This window comes from Megalobrama amblycephala, linkage group LG17 (assembly GCF_018812025.1).
Source record: "Megalobrama amblycephala isolate DHTTF-2021 linkage group LG17, ASM1881202v1, whole genome shotgun sequence".
NCBI lineage: Eukaryota > Metazoa > Chordata > Actinopteri > Cypriniformes > Xenocyprididae > Megalobrama > Megalobrama amblycephala.
Window position 1 is genome coordinate 25,877,174 of NC_063060.1, and position 12,201 is coordinate 25,889,374.

At 36.6% G+C, this 12,201-nt stretch overlaps 1 protein-coding gene across 2 annotated transcripts in view; it reads left to right on the forward strand.

Moving 5' to 3' along the window:
• slc44a5a (solute carrier family 44 member 5a) overlaps window positions 1-12,201 on the forward strand; it is a 109,238-nt gene that overhangs the window by 65,320 nt on the left and 31,717 nt on the right. For both annotated transcript variants that reach the window (XM_048164387.1, XM_048164388.1), the window contains exon 2: window positions 1,739-1,787. In XM_048164387.1, coding sequence (XP_048020344.1) covers window positions 1,739-1,787 — 49 coding nt within the window. The remainder of the gene's footprint in view (window positions 1-1,738; window positions 1,788-12,201) is intronic.

Here is a 12,201-nt window from a genome sequence, read left to right on the forward strand (position 1 = left end):
AAAATTTGTCACCAAAAAGTCATTCGGTTTAACTCAAATTTCGGTTTTACCGAGTGACACTTTTGGTTATACCAAATGACGATATTTTCAAAAAATGCTAACAGGCTGATACCTAGCTAGCAAAAGGACAATTAAACATTTTATATTTAGTTCAAGTTTTTAACATTTTATGACATTTTCCATGTTTTATAGCAGTTGTACCGAATGACCTGATGTTTCGGGACATGAGCAAGTGAAAACGTGAATTTTTCAAATAGTTAAAAGAGAGTTAGTTACTTTGCTTCACGACCATGTGGCCTTTTGCAGGTGTCTGAATGATGTCACATCCTGTCACATGATATTGACTGCATGACTTCTCTTGGTCCATTTATATTGGTTACTCCGAATGACATTAGTGAAATTAATTTTTCCGGACATTCTTTCTCATAACAAAGCAACGACTTTTACACATAATTTTAATTCCATTTTGTACTATGTTGATATATGATGTTATAAAATCATGCCAGAATAAAAAACATATACATTTATTACATTATAAGATATTTTAATCACAAATTAAATGATATTGGCCTTTGGACGGTTAAACTGAATGACTTTTTGACACTTCAAAATCCTTAAAATACCTTTATATGTAGCAAAATATAACTAAAACCTTTTGGGTTCAATAGACGAGATCTAGTTGTACTACACTACATACTTTGGATGTCATATCTTTGTTTTTTATAATTATTAGAAATGACCCGTCACGTCATTGACCCATAAATACATCACATAACAGTTCTGTGAATTTTTGTCCTAAAGAAATAAAAATTTCCACCGCATCTTGACTAATGTATTGTGCTTAATAGCATTTGGTGACAAAAATGACGGTGGTGTAAATGACATTTTGAACATTTTTGGAATAAAATGACTGTATTTTTGACCAATTTCACAGCTAGCAATTTATGGGCCAGATTTACTAAACAGGGCAAATTAGCATGAGAGCGCAATTCCAAAAAAGCGCCAATGAGAGTGGAAAGTTCTGTGCATGATCTACTGATGACGCGCACATTAAAGAACACAGACACAGCTGGATCATTTCCATAATGACCAATGCAATCTACCAAGAGCAACACAAATTAGCGTTTCATTTTGGGCGGTAAATAATGACGCAAATACCAGTAAATTGACTAGCGCAAACCTTAGTAAATCACCTTGCATGATTCATTTAAATACTCTCCTCCCATAAATTTTGCGTCTGAAAGGGAAACTTCTACAAATGCATATACAATAAGGTCAGCCACAAAAATAACTGTGTCCACGCCTTTTCAGCATTCATTTTTCACTGCGTGTCTTTAGTAAGTTCCGACAGTAGTTTTTTAAAGGCAAAAGTGTGTTTGCGCTCGTGCAAGCTGTTAGTAAATCTGTATCCTAAAATTGATTGTTTAGATTATCATATTTTTTAACATAAAAGGCATTTGAAAAGCAGTAAAAAAATAAAATAAAAACAAAAATAAAAAAAAATTTAATGTTATCTTGATGTGAAAAATTAAAAATTCACTTTTTTTTTTTTGAATGTACAGTATTTATTTATTTGGTAAGCAGTATACTGTAAGTGGGATGATGTACAGCCAGTCATTCACAAACCAAACCATTTAGGGTGGTACTCTGTACCTTATATTTGTTTATGACTTGCCCTGCTAAATCTCATATCTCTTATACCTAATTAACGTTAGATGTTTCCTTTTTATTTCCATAGGTGAACCTCGCAAGTTTGACCCAACATTTAGAGGGCCAGTTTATAACAGGTAAATCAACTTTCATGTCTTTTCAGTGTTGCAGATTTACACTTGACTCAATCCATTGATCACAGTGAACATTATTTCTGACATCATGAACCTCTGGTGCTAGTGTCCTCATCATTCAAAAGCCACTTTAACTATTCAGGGGTGCGTTTCCCAAAGCCACCCATCATTGCAAGTTCCGTCATTACCAATTGAGTTCAATGGAACTTGCGACCATAGTTGGCTAACGATGCTTTTGGGAAATGCACCCCAGGATGTGATGTAACATGCAAACCATCATGAGGATAGCTTTCTGACCTTTGACCTTTACTCACAAAACAGCTGATGAATGTGGTGATGCATCAAGCACTTGTGGAGTATTTATTGCTATTTTCTGTAGAGTGAAATATATATTATACTATATAATATGTAATATTATATAATATTTGCATGTAAATATTGAAGGTGATAGTTTTTGAAGTAAAAAGAAACATTAAGTTTTAAAGTTTGCCCTTTGATTTTAATAATAAATGCAACAAAGGGTAACTGCACTGACAGTAATGTCTCTGTTCACTTTATTACTCTGTTTGCAATTCTCTTCTCACAGAAATATTCACTGTTGTCATGGAGATGCTCTCCTTACATTCCTTTTTATTGCATTCATTTGATCTCATATGTTGCTAAATATTTATTTAAGTGTATATGTATCATGTGGATCAAATCCAATACATCACAGCTAGATGCTTTATAGTCCTTTAGCTGGTCTGTAAATCAGTGGGCTTGATAAAACTCTGCATCTAGGGCATAGTTTATTAATAGATTAATGTATCTATTTAAGGCTAAAGGTTATATGCTGTTGGAAAACAGCACAAATCAATGGCATTTACTTAGTAAAGTAAGAGTGAGTGGAATCTGAGCAGCTGTAAAACAATCAAAAGCAGAGCAAACGGAGGCCCAGTAACCCATATAGAGTGATGATGGATCATTAAATAAAGAATGAGGAGACTGTTCACTTCACTAATCATGTCTGGCTGAGGAGCGGAAGGCAGGGAGTGCGGCTAGTGAAAGTGTGGCCAAGGGAGAAAGAAGCTGCTGTCTTGTATTACCACTTTTCAAAGGAAAGATCACAGTCAGACCATTTCAAAGCACAGTGGACTTGTCATTTCAACATGATATTATTAGTATTTGTTGTGATCCTTGTGTAAAGAGTAGTTCTGTTTCTGTACTGTTGGATAGGCAAAAAATATCAGCATAGTGAAAGTTCCTATTGATTGCACTCATGGAATTCATAGGTTTATTTCGTTGTACTAATAATAAATATGAATAGATTATAGGTTTATTTATTTATGAAAGAATATTTATGTATTATTGAAATATGTATTAATATTATGTTTTATTAAAATATTTGTATTATTACATATTATTAATATTTGTTAATTTAATTAAATTCAAACAAACTTCTTTCATGTTGTCATTATGGGGTATTGTTTGTAGAATTTTGAAGAAAATAATGAATCCAATCCCTTTTGGAATAAAGCTGTAACATAACAAAATGTGGAAAAAGTGAATACTTTCCGGGTGCACTGTATATGCTCTACGAAAGAGATCACCCTGGCCATTCTGCCGATTCATGGGCTGATGCTGTGAGGACATTTATCAAGGCATCTTTTGTAAAAGGTTCCTGACATGATTGGCTTCAATGAGCCCATTAGCACTCTGATGTGAATATTTGGATGAGATGATTACACATTTGATGCAAAGCAATTACACAGAGAGAGAGAGAGAGAGTCAAAGCACGAGACATTACCCTCGAATGTCTATTGCTTTTCTTCATTCTGAGTCTTTAGCAGGAGAAATTAGGGATGAATAATTCCCTGGCAGAGGTTTGAATGCTTCTTCAGCCATTTAAATTCTTCACCAGCTCCTTTTGCGTTCCATTGAAGTGGGAAGAGGGAGACAGGAGCGATTGGCTTTTGATATCTGGAGATGTAATTATAGATCGCACTATGTACAGCAAAGCCGAAGTTATTCTACGCTTTCTCTTCATGTATGATGGTTCGATTTGTCTCACCCATTGGTTTCATATTGAATGAGGTCAGTGAGCTTGGCTAATGGGAAGTAGATGACAGTCATATTCGAAGTTCAGAAGTTAAACGGGCTAAAATAACCTATGTGCCTGTACTCTCAGAGTTGCGTGAAGTCAGCCAGTCAGAATGGAGCTTGCCAGATTGTGTGCAGTATGCAACAGACGATCATGTCCTTCTATGGTCATTTGTTCCTGCTCTCATTGTAGCTTCCCAATAGAGTACCCCAGGGATGATGTGTTTTTGTAGGCCAACCCGGAAGTTAGCGGCGCACGGGTTCCCTCGGTTGAAAGCCTATGCATTTTTCCCATAGACTTTTGGAAAATCGCAGAAAATAAGCTCTGTGTTTAACAAAGGGTTATGACACTTACACGTTTTGTCTATCAAGATAATCTTTACAAGTTAACACAACATTTATAGATTTTGAAGCCTAAATAAAGTCGTCAGATATAAAAGGCTAACAGTAGGCTATAAACGGACTACAGCACACCATGGTCGCGGATCAACGTCGTCACCACCAAGCTTCCTCAAACTTTATTTAGAAAACAACTTTATTTATAAACATGCTCGCTGATTATGATCTGCGCTGTTATGAATACTTATCCACTTTTTCATGAGAAATGCTGTCCAAATGTCCCGTTTTTAATGATGACGTCTAAAGTCCCCGCCAAAAGAAGTAGTCCCTTTTAGCAATTTGTTAGCAACCGCCGATTTTAAGACACAGTAAAAGTTTTAAAAAATCACAAGTGGGTTATAACTGGTGTGTTTTATGTCATAGATCAAAACGTGAAAGTATTTAGAGGCTTTGTTAACCACAGACCTTATTTCAGGCGATTTAGCAAAAACCCATTCAAAAAACCCATAGACTTTACGGCGTTGGAACCGGAAGTCCTAAAATGCTAACTCGCTTCCGGGTTTTGCCTACAAAAATGCGTCATCCCTGAGGCACTCTATTATCTTGCACAGCCATCTTTAATTTCTGTCTTATCCCGCATTCCAGACATAGTTGGGAATTTTCGATGGCGGCGTGACTCAATTTGTGTTTTTCTGTCAATTATGGCAAAAACAAAAGTAATGAACACAAAATGCTCACGAAAATATGTATCTTTATATGTTACATTATAAACACAACCCAATCTTGTGTGAAAACGTGAGGTGGTGATTTCTTATAAATTTGTATGATGTGATTCATTTGGAAACTATTGGTTTGATTTTTATTTAAAAAAGTAAGCATGAAGGTCCACCCTAAACCCCACCCCTTAAACATAACCATCAGTTGGAAATAAGCAAATCATATAAAACATACAAATGAGATTGTATGAATTGATACAATTTAGCCACCATTTTGCCAAAATTCAAAATACTTTCAAATTGCCATGAGAGTGTGTTGTATAAACCTAATTTCCCGATAGCTTGTCAGTAGACAGCATCTTTGCAATTGTGTCAAGTGATGCTTCTCACTGAGGCCTGGTTTGATGGAACTACCCTGAATTCACAAGTCGGATGTTTGACTTTGAGTGCTGTTCAAGTCATTATTTTAAATGGAATGCCCTTGAATTAAAAAGGGTTATTATTTATTTCCTGTGTCTACCTCCTACTCCTACTTCTTAAGCCTTGTCAAGCTAGCCCACTGATTAGTGACTGTGCTGTAAATCCCTCAGACCTCAGAATGAATCCTTTGTGTAACACCATATCATTACATGAGTATAATAGTCCTTGCACATGGACAGCAGTCTCATTCAGGGAGAAACACATGTACTCGACTGGAGCCAGTCAGAGTACTCTGCTGCCTGTTATCAGCACAGTCAATCAGCCGTCCCTCAAAGGACTCACACACACAGCTGTGATATATAGAGCTGCTACTATACTGTTGAAACAGTAAGAATTTTAATGGTTATGCTTCGGCCCCATTCACTTCTATTGTAAAGCGTCAGGTCAAAATTTTATTTTGAATGTAATCAACATGATGCCACAAGTTCTTTATCTTGGACTTAACTTATTTTGAACATGTATGGTACAAAAGATGGATAACAGTTAAAGGTGCCCTCGAATGAAAAATTGAATTTATCTTGGCATAGTTGAATAACAAGAGTTCAGTACATGGAAAAGACATACAGTGAGTCTCAAACCCCATTGCTTCCTCTTTCTTATGTAAATCTCATTTGTTTAAAAGACTTCCGGAAAACACGCGGATCTCAACATAACACCGACTGTTATGTAACAGTCGGGATCATTAATATGTACGCCCCCAATATTTGCATATATGCCAGCCCATGTTTGAGCATTAGACAAGGAAAGGCAGTATTAAAGTCTGGATCTGTGCACAGACAAGGTAAGCACAACAGCGAAAAATGACAGATGGAGCAATAATAACTGACATGATCCATGATAGCATGATATTTTTAGTGATATTTGTAAATTGTCTTTCTAAATGTTTCATTAGCATGTTGCTAATGTACTGTTAAATGAGGTTAAAGTTACCATCGTTTCTTACTGTATTCACGGAGACAAGAGCCGTCGCTATTTTCATTTTTAAACACTTGCAGTCTGTATAATTCATAAACACAACTTCATTCTTTATAAATCTCTCCAACAGTGTAGAATTAGCCGTTAGCCACGGAGCACAGCCTCAAATTCATTCAGAATCAAATGTAAACATCAAAATAAATACTTTACTCACATGATTCGATGTATGCACACAGCATGCATGACGAACATCTTGTAAATTTGAGGGTTATATTAGCTGTGTGAACTTTGTAAATGCGCTGAAATATATTCGAGAGCTCGTGTGGCAGGGGGCACGCGATTTAAAGGGGCGGCGCTCTGGAAAAATCAGTGTATAGTTAATGATGCCCCAAAATAGGCAGTTAAAAAAAATTAATTAAAAAAAATCTATGGGGTATTTTGAGCTGAAACTTCACAGACACATTCAGGAGACACCTTAGACTTATATTACATCTTGTGAAAAAACATTCTTGGGCACCTTTAATGGAACTTGGCATAAGGTTTACTGTAAAAACTGTATATACTGTAAACTGTGTATCCTGATCCTATGATCAAACCATTGAAGTTACTGGCAGAATTAGAAACAAAGTGGCTGGCAAAATGGTTGATTGGAACAAAACTCTATAATAATGTGGAAAGATATATTTTTAACACTTTTTGCTGTATCACATCATGTCTGGTTTGGACTCTATGATCTGTCCTGTGACAGAATGCATTTGGTACATTTGGCAACTTATGCTCAGAAAATGGGGTATTAAAACTGATCTACAGTCAAATTAAAATTGAATCAGAAAAGTTGGAAGCCATTTTTCTCAGTTTCAGTGTTGGCGTATCTGAGGGTGAAATCCATAGGGCTTATGAGCTGATGGGCGAACCTCTTTAGAAACGTCTCTGAGATGAGACATGAGAGTGGCTTCTGTAGACGGCAGAATAGCAGGTGAAGTTGTGCTGGAGGAGCATGAAGATAATCGAGACACTGGCAGCACAGAGATGGAGAGACTGCAATAATTGACAAGAAATGTATTACATCGGGAGTCATCTGAAGGTGTGTGTCTCCATGAGCTGGGTGTGAAGGAGTGTTTTTATGTAGGAGTGTTGGAAAAGAATCTAAAGTCCATAGTCAGTTCAGCTGCTTGTTGTAGTCGGTAGAGCTGAGAAGCAAGTAAGAACAAAGAAAAAGGTCAAAAGTGCAAAAAATGAAATACAGGAAGAGACCGAGAAAAACAGTTGAATTATTTAGTAAGAGAGAGATGTGTTTATAAGAGCTTAGGAGGCCTCAACTGAATGCAGTTCCTCACGCTGGTTCTCAGACACCTCTGACCAGGTAATGAAGCTGTCTGCTGTTTCTTTGTTCATCCTTGAGATCTCTAAAGCACATTTTCAATGACCAATCGATTCTGAGTTTAAGAAAATCATTGTGAAGTAATCACAAGTGATCTTAAGAACATCAGATGAGACTGGTTGAAAGACATCTTTTATTTTGCCATATCAATGACTTTCTCATGAAAACTGCCTGCAATGTTGTAAAAATCATTATACTTCTTCCAACAACTTGACTGTATGCTTTTAAAATACTGGTAAGTACTGGTAGATGCTTTTTGTGGTGTTGTGGGTGGTTGCTAGAATTGTTAGCCATTTTGCTAAAGTGTTGTGGGTGTTTGCTAGAGTATACTGCTCATTGAGTGGTGTGGGTGGTTGTTAGGTACGGTGTCCAGATTTCTCATGGTGGCAAATATGACAAATATGACAAATTTTATTTCATGATAACGATATTTATCATATAGTTATTTTATTTTATTACATTAAAAAAAGAACAAAGAAGCAAATTGCACAGAATAGGACAAATACGATAAGAGTTATAAATTAACTAAACTACATTTTTCAGGTACAGTAGGTTTATTTAACATCTTTTGTTATTTGATTAACATTAATGACAGAGACTGGTATTTTAGGCTGCTGTCACTTTAATACTGAATGCTAGGATCTAATATGACACGTAGATATCCCTATCCATTTTTTACCGAGCACTAAGCCATAACCAACTGCATTTACGTGAGATACTCCACATGATGGGCATTTTGACAACTGTGTCTGTATTTGACCACTCAAACGAGATTGTGCTGTCTGAGAGAACGATTCTGATGTATGTCATTCAGCGTGATAGCACATTGAGTTCTTTTTCCACAACTTACTGTGCATAATAACTTGATGAAGATCTGCGTTAAATGTACACACATGCTTTTTTGACATCTGACTTCATCTCCATCTTGCTCTGTAATATCCCATAAGTTAATCGATAATGAATTGTGATTTGATGGTAATTTTGTTCTCCAAAATATACTATGACGAGACTGGCTACCATTGATTAGGCCGTTCTCGCGTGACAGAAGACTACAACACGCTTTTAAAATGATTACCTAGCAAATACAATTTAGGAAAGAAGAAATACAGGGCAAAACATGATTTTTTTCAAGTCAGAACACTAAAAATAGAGCTGAAATACAGGACTGTGCTGGGAAAAATGGGACATCTGGTCACCCTATTGTTGAGCTTTATTAGGAGGTTGCTACTGGCATTGCTAGCTGGTTGCTAGGGTGTTACTAGGTGGTTGAATGTTGTGGGTTGTTTCTAACATTTTTGGGTAGTTGTTATTGCTAGCTAATTGCTAAGGGGTTAATAGGTGGTTTCTAAAATGTTATGGGTGTTTTCTCGCACTGTCAAGTAGTTGCTAGCATTGCTAGCTGGATGTTAGGGTGTTACTATGTGGTTGCTAGGATGTTGTGGGTTGTAACATTGGTTTAGTAATCTGGTGGATTGTTTCTAACATGTTTGCTAACATTTGCTAGCTAATTGCTTGGGTGTTGATAGGTGGTTTCTAGAATGTTGTGGGTTGTTTGTAACATTTTTAGGTGATTGCTAGCATTGCTAGCTATTTGATAGGGTGTTAATAGGTGGTTTCTAGAATATTATGGGTGGTTTCTAGCATTGCTAGCTGTTGTTAGGGTGTAACTAGGTCATTGCTAGAATATTGTGGGTGGTTTAACATTTTAGGTGGTTGCTAGCATTGATAGCTAATTGCTAGGGTGTTCATAGGTGGTTTCTAGCATTGCTATGTAGTTTCTAGCATTGCTATCTGTTGTTAGGGTGTAACTAGGTCATTGCTAGAATATTGTGGGTGGTTTAACATTTTAGGTGGTTGCTAGCATTGATAGCTAATTGCTAGGGTGTTCATAGGTGATTTCTATAATGTTATGGGTGGTTTCTCACACTGCCAAATAGTTGCTAGCATTGCAAGCTGGTTGTTAGGGTGTTACTAGGTGGTTGCTAGAATGTTGTGGGTTGTTTCTAGGATTTCTAGGTAATTACTAGGGTGTTCTGGGTGTTTGCTTACTAGTCTAAGTCAAAAGAGTCTCTGTGATGTTCTGGTATATGGCTGAGGTTCCTAGGGGATTTTTTTGTGTTTTTTCTCTCGCCAGAAGAAAAAAATTTTATTTGTACAATTTTGTATGATTGCACAAATGGTGCAAGACAAGTTACACATCAAAGTTTAATACTTAATCTTAGTGATTGAAACAAATCTAACCCTAAATATGAAAACATTTATGGAACAGAAATATCCCTGAAACTAGCTGAACAATGCGATTAAGCATTATGTGAAATTGGTTAGCAGTGAGCAACACATTTGAACTGAGGCTGTGCTGAGCTCAGTGTTTAGTAGAGCACTGACCCACCTGCTGCTATTGATAATGAGCTCTAATCGGCTTATGTGTTTGAAATCTCTCCTGCCCTTCCATATCTATTTACAGAGGAGGTGGGCTTAAGGTTTTACGTTTGGAGGGCGGTGAGATTGACCTCAATCAAACCAGGTTTAGAGTAACCTTGGCATGAGAATGTGGGTCTGTATAGTCTCATAAATGTCTGAATCGTGCATCATTCTCAGGTGCAGGTTAAGGGTAATTGTTTTAATAATGGTCATAATACTTCTCCTTGTACCTCTGTAAAGCCTTTATTTGAGCCTGTTCTCAAGGCCTCATTTTCAGCTAGGTATATGTACTGCAAACTTATTTTGCTAATGTTTGTGTGTAGCTAAAATGCAATAGAAAAGTATATAAAATCAGGCATAGTCATTCTCTGCTTTGAAGAGATCTTATTTGGCAGGCATGGATATTTCTACCTCTTGCTACCCTATTCTAAACTTAAGGCAGGGTCACATGCAGTCCGGCCTTGACATTTTGGTTGGCTGCCCGCGGTTTCATCAGTCAGACCGTATATTTGATTAGTAAAGCATGACTAAATCAAGACTTCTATCTAGGCTGAAGACCTTCGAGGTTTATTGTAAGGTATGACTATGACTATGAATATGTGAATTACAGGAAGATGGGGTAAGATGTCCTAACTTTTATTGTCAATAAATCTAATCTCAGCACATTTATTTATTGGTTCTGCTCTTATTAATCTCAAATTTTTTTATACATTTGTGAGATTTATTGCATCTGAATAAATGTTAATGTTAATTTATTTTATGTTGGATATGAAATATCACAGTTATTCATTTATATTTGTATGGTAACAAATATATTTTTTTTAAGAAAAAAATATCAATACCCAAATGAATATTTGATTTAGTATTTCAGATTAATGACACTGTTACACCGGCTGAGCTTCCTGTCTCCACTCGTTCACTCACTAGATCTCAATCACCTGAATTTTGAACCTCTTGGTTCTAGGACTTAATTTCCCAGAATCCTCTGCACGGACTCATTATTTTGCGCCAACTGTTCTTCATTTCCTTTGGACTATTTATACACCCTCTGTTCATTCGTTTGTTGTGAAGTCTAGTGTGCTATTGCTACAATTCTGAGAGTTTCCCTGTTACTAATCTTGCATAGCCAGACCTTCAGACTGACGGCAGAAGATCTGGACTCTATCGCAGCTTTCATTGGCTAAGGACCGCCTAAGAGGACTTTTGATTGACATGTAACGCAACCAATCACATTTCATTTTGTTCCACATTATGTTTAGGGGCGTGAAATCAATGTCCCTACAATAACAGACCGGCGTGCATCTAATAAATTATTCAACAATGTTGTGCAATTTTACTGCAACAATGGAGCCGCAAATTTCACATACTTTTGAAAATCCTATGTTTAGTTAATTCTGGTAAGAGCTCGTTGTCACAGTTGTGAACACGACAGCGTTCTTCCATAAGGGGGTTTGGCATCACGGCATTTGTTTCCAGGCGGACCATTAAAGAACGCGACACACATGTCACTCGGACATCCTGTAGAATTAATTTATTTATTTCCCTTATTAAAGGGGTGGTTCATTATGATTTCACTTTTTTAAAGGTGCCGTAGAACGTCTTTTTAAAAGATGTAATATAAGTCTAAGGTGTCCCCTGAATGTGTCTGTGAAGTTTCAGCTCAAAATACCCCATAGATTTTTTAAATTCATTTTTTTAACTGCCTATTTTGGGACATCATTAAATATGCGCCGATTCAGGCTGCGCGGACCCTTTAAATTCTCGTGCTCCCCGCCCCCGGAGCTCGCGCTTGCCTTAAACAGCATAAACAAAGTTCACACAGCTAATATAACCTTCAAAATGGATCTTTACAAAGTGTTCGTCATGCAGCATGTCTAATTGCGTAAGTACAGTGTTTATTTGGATGTTTACATTTGATTCTGAATGAGTTTGATAGTGCTCCGTGGCTAAAGCTAACATTACACACTGTTGGAGAAAGTTGTGTTTATGAATTATACAGACTGCAAGTGTTTAAAAAATGAAAATAACGACAGTCTTGTCTCTGTGAATATAGTAATAAACGATGGTAACTTTAACCACATTTAAC